Source organism: Quercus lobata, chromosome 2, assembly GCF_001633185.2.
Source record: "Quercus lobata isolate SW786 chromosome 2, ValleyOak3.0 Primary Assembly, whole genome shotgun sequence".
Lineage (NCBI taxonomy): Eukaryota > Viridiplantae > Streptophyta > Magnoliopsida > Fagales > Fagaceae > Quercus > Quercus lobata.
Window position 1 is genome coordinate 6,330,440 of NC_044905.1, and position 27,140 is coordinate 6,357,579.

At 33.6% G+C, this 27,140-nt stretch overlaps 1 protein-coding gene and 1 pseudogene across 1 annotated transcript; one reads left to right on the top strand and one right to left on the bottom strand.

Annotated features, from left to right (window-relative positions):
* Positions 1-911: 911 nt before the first annotated feature.
* Positions 912-8,922, bottom strand: LOC115958079 (annotated as a pseudogene).
* Positions 8,923-20,540: 11,618 nt separating this feature from the next.
* LOC115974245 (lysine histidine transporter-like 8) lies at positions 20,541-26,947 on the top strand. The gene is made up of 5 exons (XM_031094507.1): positions 20,541-21,146; positions 23,880-24,013; positions 24,730-25,157; positions 25,283-25,414; positions 26,287-26,947. The coding sequence occupies exons 1-5, from the start codon at positions 20,761-20,763 to the stop codon at positions 26,773-26,775; spliced, it is 1,569 nt and encodes a 522-aa protein (XP_030950367.1). The 5' UTR covers positions 20,541-20,760; the 3' UTR covers positions 26,776-26,947.
* Positions 26,948-27,140: the final 193 nt, after the last annotated feature.

Below are 27,140 nucleotides of genomic sequence, written 5' to 3' on the forward strand. Positions count from 1 at the left end.
ACATTAATCATAGGAAAATTACATGACTTTGGTCCTAGATACAATCTAAGATAAAGTACATGATTTTGTTTCCTAGTTACAATCTAAAAATCGAAAATTACATGGATAAGCATTTGATCTATTAACTCTTGATCTAAACTCGGAGGCTATGTTACAAGGTGGGAAGGTGTTAGACACCCATCTTGCCTAGTGAAACCGGTCTTCTAGACTATGGTGGCCAACATTCATATCACATCATCCAATATGTTATCAATCAATTTGTATGTTGAATTTAATGTGTGTGCATGTGATAAACCCTAATTCAATTTATTAAATATGACATTTGGATTGAAAAATAAACTCTAATAAGTGTGTGTGGATGGTGATAACCTAGATTCAAAGATTTGAAAGAATTATTAAACAAACATGTTTTTCATATTTTTGATGTTGATTTAAGATTAAATATAGTGATATGCATGAACATGTGACAAACAATCAAGAACATGTGAAGAACATATAAGAACATTTAAGAACATTCAAATATATTCAAGAGAATTTAAATGATTATTTTCATGCTTTAATCATAAACTCTCATCATGGCAACACAAAAATATAATTAGGGAAAGAGATTATACCTTCAACCAAGATCCATGTGGTGGAGAAAGAGACTCTTGGTAGAGGTCCTAAGGGTGGAGGAAAAAAAGAGTTAGAAGAGGGAGAGTGAGTCTCACTCAATACCTTGAGTCTCAAGAAGACTAAGATATGATAAGACTACTCAACTTCACTAGAACTCAAGAGAAGAGAAAAGATGGGGGTTTTTTGTGTCTTTTGGAATGAAGGAGAGGGAGAGTTTTTATTGTAGTAGTAGATGAAATATAAATGGAAAGCCATTTAATGAGAGTTGACAAAGAATCATGAACCTAGACCTTATTTTAACCTTTGGGGAAATCTGGTGCATTAAATGTGGAGATTGATGAGAGTGAAGAGTAAATAAGATTCGGTTTTTCTGTAACTGTTGTAACAGCCTGTAGAGCCAATTTTGAAAAATCATATCTACCTCAAATCTGATTGGAATTATCTCATTCTTATACTCAAATTGAAGCCCCGGATGTCTAATTTTTTGTAAAATTAACTTCATTCATAGATTCAAAATATTCTGAGAGATATCGATGAAATGATGAGCAGAGGTCATTTGTTAGAAAATGGTTTCAGCACAATTAACATGAATAGATCCCAAATTATCTCCCAATTAACATTAAATGACTTCAATCACTCCCATTTCAGACTTAGTTGGTTCCAAATTTACTTTAATTAAAAGATAATTGCACAAATTACTCATTGAATAATTAATGTTTAACTATCTAGTTAATTAGGTGTGTGCAACCCTACCATAGAATGTAGTCCTAACCAATCAAATTATAACACATCCTCAATCTCAAATTAATTATACTTATAACCAATTGAAATCAATTGTTCATAATCATATATAGTCGGACTCAATTTGTAATAGTACATCTCAGCCATTAAAACTTGATTTGATGATAACTTTCAATCTGATGGTCTAATTAGGGCTCATGACTGATCGGTTTGATCGTTACAACATCAAGATCATTTTGGTGAAATGAGATTAAGGATCTAATAACCAGAATCAAGATGTATATTTTTAATGTGAAATTACTCTTTTACCCTCCATGTGAGGATAAATGCGGGTTACAAAATAGGGTGTCAACAACAGTAAATTGGTATTTATACAAGTTTACTGTAGTTACAAAAAATTAAGTTTTAATTTCTCCAATAACACATAATTTTTTTGTTCTTTGGTGGTAAAATATATATATATATATATATATTTTTTTTTTTGTTGCTAAAATACAATCACTATTGTGAATTTTTTATTATTTTTGTTAAGCTTTTGGGTTCGATAGTTGCTATTTGGGTAAGGCTAGTTAGGCTTATTGAGGAGAAGGAGCCTAAGGTTTTGAAAGGGGTCCAATTACCAAAAAATATATATTTATATAAAATAACTATATATAAAAATAAATGTAAAAAATTGGACCCGAGGGGGCTCAAGCCCCTTTAGGCCCCCACCTGGGTCCATCCTTGATTGTTAGGGGTAGCTGTGTTGTTTTCTTGGTTAAGCATATCATACTGCATTATATCATATATCATAATAAAAGTTTAATTTAAAAGTCAAAGTTGTTCCAAATGACTGTCTTGTTTAATTGCTAAGATTTTACACCAAATTGAAGCAATTTTTTTTTTTTTAAATAGAAACAATATCTATTGTTTTCTTAATTCTATAGTTAGACACAAACCAGGAGGACAGACTCAAGGGGGCTCCCCCCCCCCCCCCCTTACCCTAAAAAAAAAAAAAAAAAAAAAATTGGGCCCTCCCAGCCCAAAGAAAAAAAAAAAAAGAAATTTTTTTTTATTAGTTAAATTTTTTTTTCCTAGAGTTGCACATTCTTCTTCCAAAAACTTAGACCTCTTCCTTTTAATTAGCCTAGCCCAACTAGCAACTACTCAACTCAAAAACTTAACAAAACAAAACTTTAAAATAGAAAATAAAAAATCCTAGTCAACCCATATTAGAGTACTTGCATTAGGTGTTCTAAATGCTAAATATTTAGTATTTAAAACGCCAAATACCAAAACACTACCGTATAAGACATTTCAAATGTTATATTAAAGTAGCAAAAGTAATTTTTGGTTTGTGAAAATCAATTTTTTTACAATAGTTGATGCTCTTAAGAAACAATATTATTTTGTGTTTTTTTGTTATTGTTGGTAAATGATTGCATCTTAATGTATTAAAAAATAATGATTTTGTATATTTATCTTAGTTGATGTTTGTTAATATATATTATATGGATACCTATTTGGTTTTTTTTTTTTCCTTACACTTCAGCCCCTTATTTTGAAATCCAAAGTCCATCCTTGACACAAACGCATTAATTTTTTATTATATCATCTTTTTTTTTTTCCTTCACTAGTTCACTTATTTTTATTAGACAAAGGAACATTAGCCCTGAATGCTTCATTCTTATTTTCCTGACATACAACTTGTGTCCTACATTATAACACTGTATCAAATCAATGGATATCTTCTCATTGTTTCACCTTTCAACTTTTGCTATATGGTGTATATCTATCCAGTTTGACTCTACAACAGGCAATATATATATATATATATATATAGACACACATGCTTGACCATCTATAAAGTTTAAAATATCTGAAAGTACAATGTAAAGGAGAACGCTATACAGACCAACCTCCATCTGCAGTGCAAAATTTTCCGACTCTGCTTTCCCCGAGAAAACATAATTAAAGTGGGTAACGGCAAATTCTCTCTCAAAGTCGCTTTATTTAAAATAAAAAAAAAATTCACATTTATGATTAATTAGTTTTTAACTTTTTATAAGACCATTGATATGCAATTACGCATGCTTAATATCAAAAAATAGAATTTCCTCAACCAAACAAAAATAAATAAAATCAAAAAATAGAAATGCCACAACTATCATAACATATGCATGGTCATTTTCTGTTGAGAATTTTCCCAATAAATATGTGGGGGGTAAAGTGTTGAAGACAAGCAAAATGACACTATGCGTTTAAAACGAAGTGTTAGCTCAACAAAGGAAAACGCACAGTTTTATTAAAGGAAGCTTCAAACGTACCGTTTTGTTTGAATGAAGCAACGGTCATTCATTAGTAGCAAACTCAGTTAAAAATCAGTTGCAGAAGGCGGGAATGTTAGTTACTCTAATCCAGCTGTTCATCTCAACTAATACAGTGGCAAAGTCAGGATTTTAGTTGAGGAGGGGCAAGATTAAAATAGTATTAAAAGGACATTAAGTATTTTTTTTCCTAATAATTATGTGTTGCTTATGAGGACCACTAATTGAATTGCCATGAAAAAAAAAAATGTGATAAGCAAGATTTTTATAATACTTTCCCAACAAATCATAAGTGGTAAGTTGTTACTGGTTCAAATTTCAACCCACCTCTGAAATTAATGTTTTGCTTACTAATAATAACCTCTTACTTAAAATTTTTTACAAAAGTGTTGTTAAAATGTTATGGATATAGAATTTCTCAAAGCCAAAACGACTATAAATTAATGTTTTGTCAAGGTAAAGTACCAAAGAATAGTTCATAACGTACCTATTTCAAAGATTTTTTTCAAGGAGCTAGGGGGTCAATCGCCGCCCCCCCCCCCCCCCCCCCCCCCCCCCCCCCCCCCCCGGCCTGCCTCTCAACTAATCCCACCTTTCACAGATCAATTTCATATTTTTAGAAATTGTAATTATTCTGTCAAGATGGTTTTCTTGTATAAATACTGGCATAGTATTCTTATTGTTAATTAAACAAAGATTAATCAAAATCTCTCTCTCTCTCTCTCTCTCTCTCTCTCTCTCTCTCTCTCTCTCTCTCTCTCTCTCTCTCTCTCTCTCTCTCTCTCTCTCTCTCTCTCTCTCTCTCTCGTATTGATTACTTCATATTGAAGAATTATCACAGATTGTATTTTCATAATAAAGAACTAAAGATGGATTTAGTTGTTTATTGGACTAGTCTTTCAAAAGATGGGAATTACTTCATATTGAAGAATTATCACAAATTGTATTTTCATCATAAAGAACTAAAGATGAATTTAGTTGTTTATCGGACAAGTCTTTCATAAGATGGGAACTTTACTCCAAGATTTAAATGGAGTGTACTTTCCGTATGTATGTTGCAATAAGCTCAAATACTGTTAAATTTTATTTTTTGTAAGTCTATTAAAATTTGTTGTTGCTAAATAAAGGATATAAGCTTGAATTCCGCTATTAAAACAAATTCAATCAATGTCTTAGCTTAATAATAAAAACAATCATCATAAAATAAACGTTATACGTTCAAATCTTATTATCATTATCACAAAATAAATGTAAAGTACTCTCAAATAGAAATAGGAGAAGTCGGAAAAAAAATCATTAGTTGTATCCTCAGGATGAATTGAACTCTTTTTTTGGCTAGTTATGACCTTGTTGATGTCATTGGCAATGGCCTCGGCATCCATTGATACTCCAAAGAGTCCTCTCCTTGACAATCCAGCACAATATAAACCCCTTCTCTCCTCTCCAATGTTCTGGCACTCTATTCTTTGGCATTCCATCACCATTAAGAGCATACTTATAGTCCTACAAAAGATAACATTACATATTACTACAGGACCAAATGCCCTTTTATAACACATTACCAAGTGCCCTTGGTTCCCATTTTAATTTTGTTACATCTATTTAAAAAATCCAACTTTCTAAAAGAAAATTATTTAGGTTGTGTTTGGATACTTGAATTTGTATTTGAATTTGAATTTTAAAGTGATGGATTTAAAATGTTTTAATTCCAAGTTCATAAATATTTAAGCATGATGTATAGATTTCTAAAATTCTATAGGTTTAGAAGTTATTTCAACTAGGTGGATTTGTCAAATTCAAAATTTTGACATTTTATAAACTATCCAAACCAGGTATTTGGATTTTAATTTCTCAAATCCAAATTTATATTCCCAAATCTAGCTACCATCCAAACACACCATTACGCTAATAATAAAAAAACACACACCATTACACATTGTTTTTTACATAAAAAGTACAAAGTTCCCTAATTTATTTATTAACTTTTTGAGGATAACTTAATTTTAAGACTTCCTAAAATGGAATAAGGAGGATTGACAAATGACAATGGGACAGAGAATATATAATAATAATGATAATGTTGATGAAGAAGAAGAAGACCTTTAGCTACTTATTAGCTGCGCTTTTATAGCCGGTGGCCAAAACAATGGCATCGAAATTCTTTTCGGTGCCATTTTTGAACTTCACATTATTCTTTTCAATGTTCAAAATCTCCGGGACAACCTGCAGTAAAGCAAGAAAGGAAACTTTCATATTAGATATCATGTGAGTTATGTGGGACAAAATTGCCAAATGCCCATTTCAGGAAAACTAATTAGCATTTTGCCCTTCTTCCCAAACTAAATAGGGAAATGCCCCTCTTTTGAAACTCGACTTTTTCAAAATCGAGTTAAGCCCTATAGTGACGTTTTCAAGGAAATTGCCTATAACTCGATTTCATGAGTATCAAGTTATAAAACGCCACTATAGGTCTTTAAAAACGTTACTATAGGTCCTTGAAAACGTCACTATAGGGTTCCAGAATTTTTTTTTTTTTAAACTCGATTTTGAGAAAATCGAGTTTTAAAAGAGGGGTATTTCCCTAATTAGTTTGGGAAGAAGGGCAAAATACTAATTAGTTTGGCTGAAAAGGGCAGAAGCCCATTTTGTCCGAGTTATGTGTTGCAATGTGGAGAAAACTCAGGCACTTAATTTCTTGATTAAATAAAAATAGTAGCAGTAAATTTCATTTATTTATTTTGCTTGTGAACATGTTCCTCAAATATTAAAAAGGACTCAGGTAAAACCACATTTCTGATTCTTAAATTTTGACTTTTTTATTTTATAGAATCACTTAATTTTTAACTTGGTTGTTTAAGTTTTCACAATTTTTATTTTAGTCTTCATAATTTTAAAGTGACTATTATTTTGGTCCCAAACAACTTCTCAATTTCAGAAAATGTTATTTTTTAAACTAGTAGTGCAATTCATTAGCTACGTATCATGAATTGTTCATAAGGGTCAAGACTCAAGATCAAAATGATAGCAAATTTAATAATATAAAGACAAAAATAAAAGATATGAAAAATATTGACAAAATATATATATATATATATATATTTTTTTAGGAGAAGACGTAGGAACAAAAAACATGTTTTGCCTTAATTAAAAGCATAGTTTTAATTATGATCATGAGAAATTACCTTTATTTCTTCATTTTGAATCTTTCCTATGGTTCCAACATCGATAACCGGAGATCTTCCGGTTACATTTTTATTAGCGAATGGACCTCTCGGTGGTCTATAAATCCCAAACTTAGTTAGATCACCATATTCGAGTCTTGCAAGCATTGTGATTAGAGTATCCACCATGTAAGTTGGGAGATAATTCAACAAAGACATTCCTCGATGCACCAATTCTTTGGTCAGCACATGAAACTACAATCAAATACATTAGTATATAGTGAGTTAACTATTACAATGTTATAAACGAAGAGGTATGGCTTCAAACATGTTTGGTACTACATTTCTCCAATCTAGATTTGACGATTAAAGAGATCATTCATATGTAATTTTACTATTTTAGTCGCATGATTTTGTTAATAAGTCATGTGGATTTTTTAAATAATACTCAAAAATAGTCTTATAAATTACTACATAATAGACTAGAAAATATAACTCCAAACATATTTTGAACCAAACATTTTTTAAAATTATATATATTAGATTTTTATGATGTCAACAGGATCGAATTGTATGAATTTCATGTGCAAGAGTTGTAAAAAGAAATAATGGATTGTTTTATTATTTTTATTATCATTATTAGGTTCTAGTATATGTGTGTGTATATATAAAATTAATAAAAATTAAAGGATTCTTAACTTTTAACCATGAAATTGACATTTATAATTTCTTCTAAAAAGAAAAAAAAAGTCCATATCTTTAATTTTCTACAAAAATTAAAAAATAAATAAAGAATGTTTTTATTAAAAATATTTACTTATAAATTTCTGGAAAATGCTAGAGATACAAACTTTTTTGCAACAAATTTTACAAACTGTTGGTGGTGAGTGGTTATTGGTAAATGAAAAGATAATGTTAATAATGAATCTAGATGAAGACTTGTAAGAACTAAGAAGTTGATCACAACAACAATTTGTAAAAATATTGTAAAATAGTTTGTGGAGATATTTCTAGGATGGCTCCTAAATATTATTTGGTTAAATGAGCTATTATGGTTTAAGAGTAATTAGAGGTCTCATAACAAGAAAAGAGCAATTATAGGTCTAGAGTAATTAAAGGAAAAATGAAGTACATTAATTATTTATAAACTTTTCTATTTTTATGAAATACATTAAATATATTATAAACTCTTATACAAATATAAATTTTTTGTATCATTTTTTGTGTTCCATCAATAATTTATAAACATTTCTATTTTTAAAAAAGAGTCATGTGTTTATTATTTTTTTTTTCATTTTAAATTTTAGTTATTTTATAAGAAAAGTTAAACAAATATATGGCAAGTTATGATTGATGGAATATAAAGTGAAACACAATATCCATTAACTTTTCCCTTGTTATTATTATAAGATATTGGGTTGGAGAGAGAGAGAGAGAGAGAGAACATGCATGCAAATTAATACGCACACAATAAGAAGAGAGAATCTTACTGGACTTCTAATGACAATTGAAGTGCGAGCTCCATGGTCTTCAAGGTCATAGGCAATCTCCATTCCAGAATTACCACATCCAATTACCAAAACATCCTTAGATTTATATCTCGAACCCGATTTGTAATGGTTGGAATGGAGAATCTCTCCTGGAAAACTTGACAACCCTTTAATATCAGGAATATAACCCTCATTATTCTCACCACTAGCAACCACTAAGAACTCAGCATGGTAAACTTCCACATTTCCTTCTAATGTGTTCTTAGCTTCAATTCTCCATTTCTTTCCACCTTCAATCAATGATGCCGATTCAACAGTGCGATGGTAGAGAGGCTTTATATTAAATTGTGAGACATAATCGTCTATATATTTAAGAAAAAAATCTTTGGGCATATAGGTAGGGGCATCAGGAGGGAGAGGCTTATGTGGCAAGAAACAAAATTCTTTGGCTAAATGGAGACCTAATCGATCATAGGTTCTTTTCTTCCAAAGAGAAGCATAACAATCTTCTCTTTCAAGGATCAAATGCGGGATCGAGTGGCGAGTTAAGCATGCTGAAGTTGCAAGACCAGAAGGCCCAGCTCCTACGATCAATACTTTTGTTTCCATGGTAATCACAAATTCACAATTGGATCACTAAGGTCAAATATATATGATTTTTATCTTTGCTTTAATTTTCTAAGTACTTCCAAAGTGTAGTGATGGATATTCTTTCATGTATCTGATTCTCTTCGATTTTGATTTCCATAACTGTACATCATGATGTTTATCCCTGCATGTATGCTACCCCAGAGACTACATGCAAACTACGCAACAACTCTGATGTAATTTATTGGCTCTCTCGTTAAGTATGATTTTATTAAGTACTTAACTTATATTTTTTGTGGTGAGAAATAAGCTTTGTTCATGGAAAAAGAAAACAGTGGGCTCTTGAGCTAGAAACAAATGAGGGCAACAAAAACCTTCTAATCATGGTACCAGTTAATAAAATCGTACTTCTTATATAGCTAGGTATTTAACAGATTACACAATCGAGATAGTTAAAAATATTATTCCAAAATAGAGAGAGAGAGAGTTACAGCAAGTATAAGAGATTAACAGGTCTTAATTTTGTGTTTCTCACAATTCTGTTAAAAACAGAATTGTTCTTATTTCTTCATTTTGATTTCTAAACTTGCTGCATTCACTTTTTCATAAATAAATAACTAACTCAAATATTTAATCTGTCAAACACCTCATAATTATGAGTTTATTAACTAGTATCGTAATTTGACTCTTTGAAGATTTTGAATTGATCCTACTTCCCAGGATATTCAGTCATTTTGGTTGTTAGTTGTTACTTTGCTAGTTTGGTATACATAACAAACGATACCTGCTCCTCGCAATTACATGAATCATAAATCTAGCACATTTGACCGTAGAATCAATCTGGATTAATCTAGGTTATTTGCAATATTGCGATGTATATACTTGCATATTTGTTATTAGGTGAAACTAATTACTCAACCATAATAGTTATAGTTATATTCTAGAATTTATTCTATTTACATAGACAAATTTTTTAATCAATCTGAATTTATTCTAGAATATGTCATTTGCATATTGCGATGTAACAGTCACTAACAGGTTAAACTTGGATAATTGGGTGTATCTAATACAACATTCTATTCTATTTATTCTAGAATTTTTTTTCTTTTTGGTTAATCTTTGTTATATCAATTCTATGGTTAAGGGTGAAGACATAATTTTTTTCCAAGAGGACCAATAATATAAATATATATATATATATATATATATATATATAAAATACAGTGTAGAAATTGCAAGAGGGAAGAGGGGATTTTTTTTTATAAATATAGGGGCCATGCCGCTCCTCCCTTCTCTGGTGTCTACACTCTACATGATAGGGTAGGTGTGTTGTTATCTTGGTTAAACTATTCATATCATATTATATCATATATCTTAATAAAAGTTTGATTTACAAGTCAAGGTTGTGCCAAGTGACCATCATGTTTACTTGCTAAGAGATTATACCAAATTGAAGCAATCTTTTTAAAAATAGAAACAATATCTTTATTGTTCTTATCAGCTTTTCTTATTAATTATTTACATAGACAAAAACGCTTAATTTGTTATATCAACTTTTTTTTTCTTCAAGTTCACTTATTTTTATTAGACAAAGGAACATTAGCCGTAAATGCTTCATTCTTCTTTTCCTGGCATGCATGATACAACTCGTGTCCTACATTATATGATTGTATCAAATCAAATGAATATCTTCTCCTTGTTTCACCTTTCATCTTTTGCTATATGGTGTAGTATTATCTATTCAGTTTGACTCTAGAATAGGCAAAATATATATATAGACACCCATGCTTTACCATCTATAAAGTTCAAAATATCTAAAAGTACGATGAAAAGGAGTAACACTATACAGACCAAACTCCATCTGAAGTGCAAAATTGTCCGACTCTGCTTTCAGCGAGAAAACATAATTAAAGTGGGCAACGGCAAACTCTCTCTCAAAGTCGTTTTATTTAGTTTTTTTCTTTTATAAAAAAAAATTCACGTTTATGATTAATTAGTTTTTAACTTTTTATAATACCATTAATGTGTATTTACGTATGCTTACTATCAAAAAATATAATTTCCCCAACCAAAACAAATAAAATCACAAAATATAAATGCCACAACATAATAACATACACGGTCATTTTCTGTTGAGAATTTTCCCAAATAAATATGTGGGGGTAAAGAACTAAAGATGAATTTAGTTGTTTATCCGAAAAGTCCATAATATGGAAACTTTACCACCCCCCCCCCCCCACCCAATATTTTAAATGGACTGTACTTTGTATATAGGTTGCAATAAGCTCAAATGCTGTTAAAATTTGTTGTTATTGAATAAAGGATATAAGTTCGAATTTTGCCTATAACAAAACCAATCAATGTCTTAGCTTGATAATGAAAACAATCATTATAAAATAATCGTCATAAGTTCAAATCCTATATATATAAAACAAAAAATTTACCCTAACCTTATCTAAGTATATATGTGTGTGTCATCTTAAAATAAAACCTCATATTTTTATTATTGTACCAAACCCGAACTCACCTATGGTCTTAAGTAGTTAATAATTTTTAAGTGCTTGTTACCATTAGAGGTATGCATGGGATTGGGTTTGAGAGTTTTTTCAACCCAACCCTTTATCAGGTTGAGAAATTTCAAACATAACCCAACACATATGTAGAACTAACGACCCAACCTACAAGGGTCATGTTGGGTTTGGCTAGTGGGTTATGCTTAGATGCATTCATGCATTGTATGAAATTAGACTTTCATAAATTATTTAAGCATTTTTCAATACATTATTACAATTTACATAATATGCCTAAATTATATTCCAAATTTCTAATTTCATCGAAACCAAATCTTAAGATACCAAAATGAATTAAGCTAGAAAAATTAAAATAAGAATAATATATGGTAATTCATATTGGGTCAAATAGGTTGGAAAAATCTCAACCCAAACTTGACTTGAGACTTGTATAAAATTGCAACCTAACCCACAAACTCATGAAAAACCAACTTTAGGAGTCGGGATATTTCAATTTTGTCGGGTTGGTGGGTTTTTACCCTTTAAATTTGTGGTTATTTTTATTTTACCATTTACAATTTGACCATTTTTATTTTATTTCATATTGGTCATGTTATCAATTTACTTACATAAAATTTGGTGACATTTGGCATTATATGAATGCCAAACAAAGCCAAATGTGTTCCCAAAATATGAAAAACATAAAAAAGATAGTTTTGAGCAACAAATGTTTTCACAAAATTTGGGATATCGAACTATATATATGATTAATAATAAAGTCATATTAGTGATAGTCTATGTTGGACCGTATGCCTTACCGATCTATCCAACGACCAATTGGTGAATGATGAGGGGGTACAAATATTTTATAGCATTCGATCACAGACCAAGCCCATTGGTATTAGAGCGAATTGTGAAAATCTCTCACAATCCCTCCCTCACAATGCAGCTCTAACGACTTGAACCTATGATCGGGCTCTGATACCACTTGTCGGACTGTGTGCTTTACCAATCCATTCAATGACCAATTGGTGAAGGATGAAGGGGGTACAAATCTTTTATAACATTCGATCGCAGACCAAGCCCATTAGTATTGGAACGAATTGTGAAAATCCCTCACAATCTAAAATTTGAGTTATCGAACTATATATGATCAATAATAAAGTGATATTAGCTTCTTTTTTCTTTTTTCTTTTTTTTAGAAGAAAAGTGATAATATTGTGTGGTGGTGGAAAACTAGCAATAAAAATAAATAATTAAAAGTGACGTGAGAAGAGAAGGTGACGAGGAAATTTATTAAATACTTCAGAAGTATAATTCCTCTCTCTTACATGAAAGCAAGTCTCATAGTAAGTGAGATCTACTTTTATGTGAAAGGAAGGAAGTATATTCCTAGAGTACCCAATAATAACTCAGGTAATGATTGTATGAGATAATCCACCATAGTAATTGGAATTCACTTCTATGTGAGAGGTAAAATGAAACAATTGAATGAGATAATTTTCAAGTTAAAAGGTATGAGTTAAATAAGTCTTGTACCACATAAAGTAGCACAACAAATGTCACAACTCTCCCATGTAACGAGTTGTGGTTGGTAGAAGAACGACGGTAAATCCATATGAAAATACCCCTTCACCAAATACAACTCAAAATACCCCTTCACCAAATACAACACACCGTATAGACGAGTTGTAAAACAAAACTTCCCATGAGTTATCAACCTAACACTTATCGGTTATTGGTGTGAAACAGTAAGATGAAACGCTGCACTGTAAGCGCACATTAGCATTTGATGGTAGTACTAGACTACAACGGAGCAGGCGTGGTTTGGCTAAGGTAATAATCGCAGGGTCGCAGGTGGCTGCCCACGCGAGACGCCGCACGTGGTTCTGTCGGCAAAAATCTGACATTTCTTCATTGTATTTTGCACTTTTTCAAAGTAACCGCCGCGCGCAAATCGATAACGGTGGGGCCCCAATTCCGTATGTGCGCTCACCCACGCGCAATTTGGCGAATCTTCGTACTATTTTTTTTTTTTTTTTACTCTATTAAATTCATTACTATTTGTGTAATAGAGATGAGAATATTTCATTATTCATTTAACAAAAGCCATTTTTGAAGTATGGACTAATTGCTTAATTTAGAGACAAACTCAATTACCAAGTCTAATATTGTAACTTGTTGAATCGTGACGAGTGGATATTTTCTATCAGCTATTTACTTGCAATCGAACAAGTTGCAAAATTGGATATATAAATGATTACATTTGCATTTTTAATAAATAGTTTTAACTTATGATGTCCGCTATTGATAACAATTTCTTTATCATTAGACAAAGACATCAATCGATTTTTTGTGTAGATGGAAATTAATCCACATATCTCTTATTCAACCATAAAAAATTTTACCAGTTGAGCTAATTAGAACTCACTACATTATTAAATGTTGGGTATAACTAAAATGACATGTTTTTTTAGTTTAGGATCTAAGTTTTCCAATTTTTTAAAGGGAAAATTGCACTTTAATCCCTCTAAATTTTATGAATGCATATTTTACCCATTTAAACTATTACTTACATAACATTTGCCCCTTTAAATTATGAGTGTGCACACTTACCCCCTAAACTTAGAAGTGACAAAATTTGACACGATTTGTGAACTCGACATGACTAATCCGTTTATAAACAGGTTATGGGTTAAGACTAAATGGGTTCGGGTCATATTCGGGTTGACACGACTAACCTGTTTACTAAATGAGTCGTGTTCGTGTTTAACATGCGAACCCGTCTGACCTGTTTAATTTATTTAGCTTATTAAGTTACTATTTGTTTTGATATTATTACATAATTTATGGTTGTTTTTATATGTTTATTACTATAGTTATGGTTGTAATTGTATTCTAATTTTAGATATATGGGAATTGATAAAAATTATATAGGTTAGGTATAACCTATTAATCAAATAGATTATTAAACAAGTCATTTGTATTGACTTTTACATGATTTGTTAATTAAACGAGTTAAATGTGTTGGGTTGGTTCGACTTGTTTAATAAACAAGTCGTGTTCGGGTTGAGAATTTCTAACATGTTTACTAAATAGTAGAGTTCGGGTCAACCCATATAACTGAATACTCAACACGACATGAACCCGATTCGCAAACACGAATTACCATCTCTACCTAAACTATAACTTGTGTAATACTTTGCACCAAATCATGTGCAATAATTTAAAAAAGTAAGTGTGTACGTTTATAGGTTAGAAGTATAAGGGTAAAAATTTTCATAATTTAGGCAGGTAAGTGTAAAATTGATTATAGTTTAGAAGGTAAAGTGTGTATTCTTATAGTTTATGAAGTAAGTATAAAAGATGGTATAATTTAGGGGGATAAAATATGTATTCTTATAGTTTAAGGGGCAAATATAAAAGGGATAGTATTTTAGAGAGGTTAAAGTGTAATTTTTTTCTTTTAAGGAAGAATCCTAAGTTTTCAATTTGGTACATGAAAACATCTATGTTATTCTACTATTTATACTTTTTTTTGGGAAAAAAAATTATTTTTATTCGAAACACTAAAATCAATTAGTTGAAGTTGAACTAGCTAGAAGCTGCACATCCCTTCACTTTTAAAAGTCAAACGTTACAATCCAATTATTACTATGATCTTTTTTATTTTATTTTTAGAAACATTACTATGATAATGCTGGTATATATTAGTGGATACATTCTGATTTTGTGATGAGATTTTGGATCTTTGTCATAGTGTGAAGAAACAAAATGTCAGTCAAAATAAATGAGTGATCGAGAATTATAGTCAATGGTCATGCTTTCCGCTATCGATTTTGTCTAGAGCTAGGAGTGGTGGTAACAAATTGTGTAAAACCCAAAAATCGATTCCCACGCGAACGTAGCCTCGATATTATTACTATTATTTTTCACACCCACACGCGCCCATAATCACGCGCGTGACTTTCTTTTGCTCTACCCATCATCAGACAAAACGGACAGTCATAAATGATCATAAACACTGTGAACCGTCTGATTGATTGACTATTTGACCCAACACGTCACGTTACCGTCTACACTGTATTCCTCTCCGTACACAATCACTCCCTCTCCCCTCCTACCAAACAAAAGAACCCTAACTAATCAATCAAAATCAAAAAAATAATCGAAGCCAGTCAACTTCACATCTGATCTCGATCTCAGGGAATTGATTCGCGAGCCATCTGAGGACCCCTCCATCAGAACCGTCCAAATTGCCATATGGTCCACAGTTCTACATAATTAACGGTCACGATCAAACTTGTTCAAACTTTTATGTTTTCTAGTTTATCTGTCACTTCAACACTTGTGAAGTTGTGAGAGTGATGACCCCACACTCTGTTTTGTAACTGACACTCCCTCTCAGCTACACCGAAAAGCACCCAAATAAATAATTAAAGTGAATATAGATTTTTTTTTTTTTAAAAGCATTAATTTTTAGTATGACTTTTCCCTCAACAATTTATTATGATAGAAGCATTAATTTTAGAGCAAAACCTTTTTTTTTTTTTTTTAATTCCACAATTTAGATTAGTAAACATAATTGGAACAAATCATTTTAATTAAATTTATTCTTGGTATTATTTTTATTATACACTAATAATAATAAAAAAATCAAACTTGTTATCAATTTTATGAATACCAATAAAAAATTCCACTTAATAATAGTTTTTTTAATATAAAAATTAGGTTAGGATATACTATGAAATATTAATCCTTAAAAATTTGGTCCATAGTGTATCCTTTAAAATGATAACCTTAATAAGGAAAAAATTAATGGATACTTTAAGAATATTAGTTTACAAACTATTTTTAGAAATTTTTTATGAAAAAATAAATTTATTCTTGATTTTTTGTAATTTTTTTATGTCTTTCATAAGAGTGGAATTAATTTTTTTTTATAAATGATTCACAAAGGAAGGGTAAACCAACCCACAACTCTGTTTGTTTCGATAGAAAACCTTGTATAAAGACAATTTTTCATGTTTTCCAGTGTTTGGTAGCATAAAAAAATATGAATCAAAGAAAAACTATTTTTGGTCAACATAAAAAGTATGGCTTATGTGGGGTCAGAGAATCTACAACTCTGACCCACTTTACATTAGGGCTCAAAGCCTAAGCCGAGGAGAACAATTGCCGAGGACGCATAATAAAAGTCCAAAAAAGGGCCTAAGGATCTGGCCGAGGACGATCTTATGCTTGGAACCCCACAGGACGCCTGAAGAAAAGGACGAGCTCAGTGCAGGGGCAGGACAAGTGAAAAAGCTGTCAATACTGTAATAAAGAACTCTGCGTCTGACAGGTCCATACCCTTCACCATGCTATTCAACTTTTACAACTACTCCCAACCACTCTAGGTATGGGCTGATAGGACAAGTCTCTGCCCCAGAAAGTGAAACTTACACGTGGACATTAAAAGGAAAGTAAATACTAGTATAAAAGGGAATAAGAACCAAGGGGGAAGGGGATCTCCCCCCTTCCCATAGAGGAAGAAGTCCTAAAAGAGGGAGAATGAGAAGAACACTAAGCTCCTCGGACGGGGTCTGAGGACCAGAACCCTCACAGGCCGCACCGAAGGAAGGTTTTGCTAGTCACGCCAAGTCCACCCTCGTATAAATTTCCATAAAAACCGTGACTAGACCGCTATCCGGTGACCAAGGCCTAGCCTTTCAAGCCCACACTCTACAAATTATATTGCTTGGACCCTTTACGTACGAGCCCAATATCATTTGTGGGTCGTTACTAATTGTGTCCTTACAATTGGTGCCGTTTGTGGGAAGGGCTAGTGCGGTGGCACAGATGGTGGGTCGAGCTCTTGTCAACTCAGGGTCTGCGAGAGCCCCTCCATTACTTCCGACGGCCTGGTGTTGTTACCTTAGTATAGAGTCCTACTAGGGGCTATGCATCGAAGTACTAGTGAAAGGAACAACTCCAGGGGCTTCTGAGTTTTGGACAGAACCAAGTATTGCATGGTCCTCGGACTCAAGCCTATGGGGAAACCAACTACTTAGAAGAAAAATATTGAGTTTTGGACAGAATCAAGGCATTGCATGGTCCTCAGACTCAAGCCTATGGGGAAACCCACTGTTATTATTATTAATTAGTTGTTATTATAACTCCTAGACACACCCCGGACATTGTATGGTCCCTGAACTCTGTCCCATGGAGAGGTTACCCATTAATAATTGGATTGAGCCCTAGACCGAATGGAAGTCCCGGTCTACCCTCGGATCCTCAACTCCAAGGGAACCAATGCGAATGTGTTTGGGCCCGGTATAACTATACCTCAATCCTTGGATCAGAGGCCATAAAACAATAAGGCCAGGTGTTATCATGAACACGGCTAAAGTCCCTCACTACTCGGCAACCCTCTCGGACGGTTCATTTTGGGTTACTCATTCTCGGATGACTGTCTCACGCGCATTACAGAGCACTCAGCTGTTATCTCGGTTAGTCTTGTAAGTTTAATCTACTGTAGGTTGGTATTATTATGCTTGATAGTTTCAATAAGTTCAAAATAATAGCTTTTTGTTACAAGGTTTTCTGCCCTAAGTATCGTTAAAGGAAAAATACACATGAAATACATCCATTCACAAAGTAATTACTGCAGAAAAGAAAGATATTTAGAATGAAACAGAATCATCTTTTATTAAGACAAAGAAATAGTACAACATACAACGTACAATGAAGGGGCTTAAGTAAGCCTATACTAAAAGCTAACTACATAAGCAAAAAGAAAAGATACAAGGGAGAGAAGAAGAAGCAGAAGAAGAAGAAGCAGAAGAAGAAGAAACAGAAGAAGAAGAAGTAGAAACACCAGGGTGGCCCCGGTGATGGGAAAGAAGAAGAAGGGGAGGCAGAAAGAGACACCACTGAAGGAAGAGAGGAGGAAGCAGGGATACTTAATCCCCGCATCAACCCTGACTCCTAACACGAAGGTGCCATATTAGCAACGCTCGCGATAGAGCGGATGGTGCTGACGACGAGAAATTCCACTGCTGTCGCACCAAAAATCTGACGTGACCAGCATCTGCTTCGGATTTTGGCTGAAAGAGGTGGAGGAATCACTCCCACCTTGTGAAAGCGGAGAGCTGTCTTGAGTCTCTGTCTTCCCTGCCCTGACCGCGCCATCCTAAGCCTCGGAAGGACCCAGTGCTTCTGAAGCGGGTGTGGTTCCTTCATCTCCATTTGTGCCTCAAACATCACTCTAAGGTTTAATTGCACTGGCAATGAAAACCTTAAGCACAGCTGAAGGATTAGGAATTTGAAAGGGGTGAAGGGTTTTTACGTAAAGAGAGTAACCTCCTATCCTGCTTCTTATATATAGGGCAAGTTAGCAGCATTTAATCTATGCAGGTTTCCAAGAAATGCTACAGACGAGATAGTTTTTACTCAACTCCCAACACCGTCTGCAACTATAGGATTTGGGTAGCCTCGTAAAGGGGACATATTAAAGACGCACCTCGAGCAACGAAGCGGCAGAAGCGCATCGTGAGTAAATCTAGAAGAATGTCTCGTAATCCGGCGCAGCTCCCAAGCAAATGAAGAGACACTGATATTAATGAAGGATGAAAGCTGGGCAAGCCATGATGTAGGTCCGACACCATCAAAATCCTTCTCCCCAACCAGGAGGTCGGGTAGTAGGATTTTGAGGGGCTATTGTGGGGCCAGAGAATTTACAACTCTGACCCACTTTACATTAGGGCCCAAAACCTAAGCCGAGGAGAACAATTGCTGAAGACGCATAATAAAAGTCCAAAAAAGGGCCTAAGGATTTGGCCGAGGATGATCTTATGCTCGGCACCCCACAGGACGCCTGAAGGAAAGGACGAGCTCAGTACAGGGGCAGGATAAGTGAAAAAGCTACCAATACTGTAATAAAGAACTCTGCGTCTGACAGGTCCATGCCCTTCACCATGCTATTCAACTTTTACAACTACTCCCAACCACTCTAGGTATGGGCTGATAGGACAAGTCTCTGCCCCAGAAAGTGAAACTTACACGTGGACATTAAAAGGAAAGTAAATACTAGTATAAAAGGGAAGAAGAACCAAGGGGGAAGGGGATCTCCCCCCCCCCCCCCATAGAGGAAGAAGTCCTAAAAGAGGGAGAATGAGAAGAACACTAAACTCCTCGGACGGAGTCTGAGGACCAAAACCCCCACAGGCCGCATCGAAGGAAGGTTTTGCTAGTCACGCCAGGTCCACCCTTGTATAAATTTCCATAAAAACCGTGACTAGACCACTATCTGGTGACCAAGGCCTAGTCTTTCAAGCCCACACTCTACAAATTATATTGTTCGGGCCTTTTACGTACGAGCCCAATATCATTTGTGGGTCGTTACTAATTGTGTCCTTATAGCTTATTTTTAGACATTGTTTTCCATTAAATCTTTTTGGAAAACAATTTTATCTCACAACAAGCTAAATAAAGGAAGTTAGGAAATTGTTTTTCAACTCATTTAAAATTGCTAACAAACATTGGAAAATGAGATAGTTTTATAGAAAATAATTTTTAAAAAATGACTCATTTTCTAAAAAACATCATTATTGAAACAAACAGAGCGTAAATACTTTTGGTCTTTTAAGTATTTAAGGTGATGTTTTAGTGCTTAAAAAACTTGAACCGATAGCTTTTAATTTCTAAAAAAAATTTAGATATATATATCTTTAAGGAATTAGTTTTTAAGGGTTTTTCTAGCCTATGCTCTAAAGACATATATTAATAAATTATTTTATAAAATAATAACTAATTAATTTGACAATTATTTCAATTTTTCATAAAAAATTTCTTAATTTATTTTAGTTTCTAAGGATTAATATATGCTCTTAGGGTTAATATATGAGTTTTACTAATAAAAAGTGAGTAACTTTTTAAATAAATTTTTTTTTAAAATTTTTATAAAAATAGTTTAAAAAAATGATGATTAATGTATATACTAAAAAAAAAAGTTTTATTAACGTATATTAGTAATCTATTTTAGAATTTTACTATTTATTTATTTATTATTGAAAAATGAAAAGAAAGAAAAAGAAAAACAAGAACAAAAACAGTAACAGTGTGCGATATTATTCTTTCTTGTACTCAATCTACTTGAGACACATAAAGATACACTTTGTTAACAAGTTGTAAAGAGTGAAGAAGAAGAGCTAGAGGGCACTATAGCGCTATAGATATATACCCCCCATTGGGTGAGCCAAAGACTCACAGTCACATTCACACACAAACAGAGCAACTTCCTCATTTTGTGGCTTTTCAACTTTTCAAGCTTTTTTGCTCAGAGAGAGAGAGAGAGAGAATACTGAGAATGGAGGAGAGGCCAGAGACAGAGCTGATATCAATACCAGCAACACCAAGAGCTTCAACGCCGGAGATACAGACTCCTTCCGGTCAGAGGTCACCGAGGCCGGCGTCGAACAAGGAAGGGAAGTCATCGACGGCATGGACTCCGTCGTCGTTTATATCGCCGAGGTTTCTGAGTCCGATAGGGACTCCAATGAAGAGGGTGTTGATTAACATGAAGGGTTACTTGGAGGAAGTGGGTCACCTCACTAAGCTGAATCCTCAGGATGCTTGGCTTCCCATCACTGAGTCTCGTAATGGGAATGCTCACTATGCTGCGTTTCATAATCTCAATGCTGGTGTTGGCTTTCAGGCTCTGGTTTTACCTGTTGCCTTTGCTTTTCTGGGCTGGTATGTTACTCTAATTATGCTTATTAGTTACGGATACGGCTTCTGTCCAGTGCACCGGACTTATACACCGGACATCGGACACATGTTTAGTTTGGACACGTGTCTGAATCGTGTCCACCCATTAGTTACTTAGTTTGTCCTTCGTTTATTTATTTTTTTTTTCCGTTGAGTTAGGCGTTCTGGAAGCTTTTTTTTTTTTTTTTACCTTAAAATTTTAAAAGATTAAGGCCGTTTGGTTAATGAGTTTAAAAATTAAAAACGGTTGTTTAAAAACATTTGTGAAAATATGTGTGAATTAAAAAAATGTGTAGAAATATGTGTAATGTTGTTTAATTAAAAATTGTTGTTTGAAAACATAAACCAAACACCCCTAAAACATTAATTTACTTACTAGTTTCACGACAATTTTCACAATAAATTTGAAGGGGCTGATTATAAGCTGTAGAAAAAATATTGTAAGTTGGTATGAAAATGACAAATAACTAATTTCGTATAAAACAAGGAAAATAAGTGTGAAATTGGTTTAGCCCTAAAACAACTCTTATAGAAAAAATCTAGGATGTGACGAGGTTCTAGGGTTCAATTCATCCGCGAGATTTCTGCGAGAACTTATGAGTAGGTAGAGAGTAAAATAGTACTAGTGGCTTACAATATTTTATTAACAAGTGTGAACTTTTAAACATATGATAAAATTTATTACGTCAATATGCAGTCATCTCCCTAGGGCCTATATTAGTGTGTATGCGCTTCACATTACACAATGGAGAGATTTGAGGATATACATCAGATACATGAGACATTGATATGACATCAATCACATCTATTGTTTTATTGTAATAATATTGATAATAAATATTTTAAGCATTTTTTGTTTTTCCTATGAAATTCCAGTTCTGATAATTGAATTGAATTTATTTTCAGTTTTCTTTTACAATATTATTACAATTTCCAATTCACATATTTATTGCTATTTCTCTGTTTCCTAGTCTTCTTCTACTAGTCACGTTTTTTCCAAAACGGCTCTCTTTTGATTCCTTGCATATTTTTTTATTTCCTAAAGACTATGTTTGTACCTTACATACATCTTTTTTAGTATCAAACACACTATTTTCTTTACTTTAATTTGAATCTCTCTGTGTATGTGTTTGTCTGTCTGTGCTTTCCACAAGAATTTAAGTAAAGTTTTAGAGTTTGTGGGTCTACCAAGCAAGCTCTTTTGTCTTTTGGTTTACTTAAAGTTCATATGATATAATTAAACTTTACTTTTAATAGAAGAAGAATGATCATGCATACTTGAGGCAAGTCATTTCGTGCATTTATCTCTTGCTTTTTGACAAGTTAAATTTATTCTAGAGAGAAAAAGTAAATCCACAAATCATCAGGGGTCCACAAATCATTCTGTTACTCCTTTTTGAAATAATGACAGAGGGCCCTTTATACTTTGATTATTGCTTGCTTTGCTTTTTCCCTGTCATAATATCCAGTTCTAATCACTGCAAATAGTAACTTATTGCAGCCTTTAATTAGTAGATATTTGTTTTCCCTTGATGTTAAGTATATTATATATTAATTAACAAAAAAAAAAAAATAATAAATTAATAATAGCATATTCAGTTCAATCTCCTATCTCTATTTCCTAACCAAGGTTGCTTTTTTATGCTCAACCTTAATGGGTTTGGAGCTTTGATTAAGTTGCATATGCTACAACAACAACAACAACAACAAAGCTTAGTATCAAAATTTTGAAATTAATTATGGTTCTTTAACAAACTAGTTAGGGTTGGCCACATGTATTCTTTAATGGATACAACTTTGCAAATCACGGAACAACATAATTTTCTCTAATGAATGACTTTAATTTGAATAAAATTGCAGCGACAGCCGACTGTTGGCAACAAAAGCAGCATTTTCCTAAACCTTACTCGCAAAATAAAGCCTTTATGATTTAGGTTTTTTCAATTTGTGAATTGGTTGAAGCAGTTCTCATCTGCAGCACAATTAAACCCGTGAGATGCTAAAAACTTAAACAGCATAACTAGGATCCACATTTTAACAATTGAGTAGTAGTTACACAGAACAACTAGCCTCATGTTAATGACCAAATAGCATAGACCTTTCCAGTCAAATATAATTTGTGGTCTAATTAGATAACATCTTACTTCGAACATAGGAGTTTGTTAAAAAGCTTCTTAATGGCCTTGTGAATTTGCCAGTCCTATTTTAGAAAGCCAAGGCTCCCCTGATTTGCATCCCTTGGCTGTATATACTTAGTTGCTCTATACTTTTTTATGTCTCTAGCTAGCTCCAAATGATTCACAAATTGAAGTGTCACCCCCCAATTTCACATTGCATTGTACTATTGCTGTAAATTAAAATGATGGAAAAATTTAGGTCCAGGAAGTTCAAATTCTCCTTCTTCTTGTTGTTTGCCCATTTGGATATTTAGAAGAAAAACAAATGGATTTTCTTCTGATTTTGTGTAGTTATGGACTCTCTCTACATTGGTGAGGCAAATCTAGGTTGAAAACTTTCATATCTATTAGTCTCTTGATACTGGGAAAGGGAAGGATTACCAAGTGCCAAAGTATTTAAGGGAGGGGGAAAAACTAAATGGGAGAAAGAGAAAACAGCCTGCAGCTTGCTGCCTTATATCTGATTGGCTCTCGTAACAAATTTACAAACATTGTAAATTATATTAATTGATTTGGGTTTCAATCTTTACTGCATCCACAGGAGTTGGGGAATACTTTCTTTAACCATTGCTTACTGTTGGCAACTCTATACTCTGTGGATTCTAGTTCAGCTACATGAGGCAGTTCCAGGAAAGAGGTACAACAGATATGTGGAGCTTGCAGAAGCAGCATTTGGTGAGAATGAGTTCCAACATAACTTTTGGCTTTTTAAATTTTTCTGAGCACCAAAAATTATGAATACTTCCTCTCCTACCTCAAAGCTGGTTATCGTATTCTACTTCTGAGTTGACAAACACACAAATGAATATAATGGCTGAGTACTTATTAAATAGTGCCTGATTGTTTGCATGTATACTTGTACTGACTTGCATGGATGATATTAATTACCACATTCATCACATAAACTCAGTCTCAGATGAGTAAAAAATACATGGATATTGCCCGTTTTGATTGATGCTCACTGCATATATGATAAATGGTCAATTATGAAATGTACTGTCATATGAAAGGATATTGGTTATCCCATCCCATTGTCCTTTTTTTTCCCAAATTTGGTACTCACAACAATTAATGCTCTCAAACTAGCTGGTTGATCTATACTTCTGAAGTAATCTTGATCGCTGCTATGCTGCACAACTTTGAGTTTGTAAGAAGTAATCAAGCAGAAAAGGATTTGATGTTGCCCTTTACTGATTTTTCCCCCTAAGGATTTGTATATACTTCTGGAGATATGATCTTATTGTTCTTAGAATAATGGTTAAATGATTAAATTCATCCTTACCTAATAGTTTATGCTTTTGGGATAATCGGTAATTATCATTGGTATCATAGAAAGTGTTCCTAACAATTGGCAATTTAACAATCTACTGCTGATATTGTTCCTTGTGCAGGGGAAAGATTGGGTATCTGGCTATCCCTCTTCCCAACTGTTTACTTGTCAGCGGGAACTGCAACAGCTTTGATTCTTATAGGAGGGGAGACCATGAAACTGTTTTTCCAGATTGTTTGTGGGCCCCTTTGTTCATCGAATCCCCTTACAACAGTAGAGTGGTATCTGGTGTTTACTTCTCTATGCATTGTTCTATCTCAGCTCCCAAACCTCAATTCTATTGCTGGACTTTCCCTCGTAGGGGCTGTGACAGCCATCACTTATTCCACCATGGTGTGGGTTCTCTCTGTAAGCCAACAAAGGCCACCCACAATATCTTATGAACCCCTTCCAATGCCGTCCTTTGCTGCTTCTGTCTTCTCTGTAATGAACGCACTTGGGATTGTTGCCTTTGCTTTCAGAGGCCACAATTTAGTTCTAGAGATTCAGGTATGCACTCTGAGTCCTGAAAGGATATAAATTCATTTTTTTACTTTAGAAACAATATCCAAAATCATCATTTCTTGAAGATGTGTACCTAGGTCATCTAATGGAGTGTATTTGGCTTTTTTCAGGCAACAATGCCATCAACATTTAAGCACCCAGCTCATGTGCCAATGTGGAGAGGAGCTAAAGTTGCCTATTTCTTTATTGCAATGTGTGTTTTCCCTATTGCAATTGGAGGTTTTTGGGCTTATGGAAACCTTGTAAGTGTACCAACTGCACCACTCTTTATTCTTATCAAATCATAAAGCATGATGATTTAAAAGAATCAAAAGCTAAGTTCTTAGCAGCTGTGCATAAAGGAAACAATTTAGTGGCTGAAATCCCAATGGAAACGGCTTTGGACAATTAGTGTAAATCCATTACATCATTGACATTTCCTGGCATCCATCTTTTATCATCATTTATATCAAAGAACCTGGGTTTGGAATTGGATTTACTTGTATTCAAAATTCTCAAATGGTTAGTGGTAGGGTTCCAAACCTTCTTGCGACCAAATAATTGTTTTCTTGCACTTTTATTTATTTATAAATGTTCCATATTATTTTTGGGAACCAGATATAGGCTGTGGAGGAGTTTGTCATTGGCAGAATATACTTCTTGTTTCAACAATATACTTTGTAGTCTTCAGAATGTTGGTGAAGAAGTTTCTTGATGACTCCAAGGAGTAATCACCCAGCAGGATGAAACCCTCACTGTCCAGTATTCTGTTTTTGTTCCTTCACTTGCTTGGCCTCCATTGCGGAACATTGTTCTTTGCTCCTTTTTTTTTTTTACTATATTTGACAACTTCTAGTTAACATGATACTGTATGTTTGTGCTTACATAGTCTCAAATTGAGATAAAAATTGATGACATCATAGTAATGATTAAAAAGCTAATTCATCAGAATATTGATCAATGCTTTATCCAAGATAGTTCCCCACTTTTCCTTCCTATATAATTATGGTCATGTTGACATTAATTAATGCCACCAAATATATTAGGCTTTTAACATCTTTTCCGAATAATTTACATGAGTGTTCCATAATGCAAACCGGTTGACTGAACTCAATGCTTCTGTTTCTTGTCACAGATGCCTTCATCAGGGATTCTTAATGCCTTGTATGGATTTCACAGTCATGATATTCCAAGAGGACTTCTTGCAATCACTTTTCTGCTAGTTGTGTTCAACTGTTTGAGCAGTTTCCAGATATACTCCATGCCTGTTTTCGACAGTTTTGAGGCCAGCTACACGAGTCGTACCAATCGTCCTTGCTCAATCTGGGTCAGGTCTGGTTTCCGCGTATTTTATGGATTTGTCAACTTTTTCATAGGGGTGGCACTCCCTTTCCTCTCAAGTCTTGCTGGTCTGTTAGGAGGACTTACTCTTCCAGTCACATTTGCTTACCCTTGCTTCATGTGGGTTCTCATAAAAAAGCCTACAAAATACAGCTTCAATTGGTATTTCAATTGGATCCTTGGTTGGTTGGGGATTGCTTTTAGTGTGGCCTTTTCCATTGGAGGTATTTGGAGCATGGTAAACAATGGACTCAAGTTAAAGTTCTTCAAGCCGCCCAACTGAGTTGTAGGCGAAGAGTAGCTAAATAGTGAATCTGAGTTCTGCATAATGAATGTTGGAATTGTATTATGATGTTTTATATACACCAATGTAAGAACCTAAGCGCTAATAGTAAACTGTTGTAATGATGAATTCATTCTCAACTTCCTATATATAATATGGTCTTAATGCGGAATTTAGTTCCTCGCCCAGCTGTCTTGGCCCCATGTTGCAATGATGAAGAATGTGAGGGATCAATGTATATACACTGCAGGTTTTTATCAAAGGGGGGAGTTTAGGTCCAGTGCATTGGACCCGTTGGAATGGTGACATGTGTCCATTTTTGGATACTTGTCATAATCCCAACGGGTCCAGTGTTATTGGATACT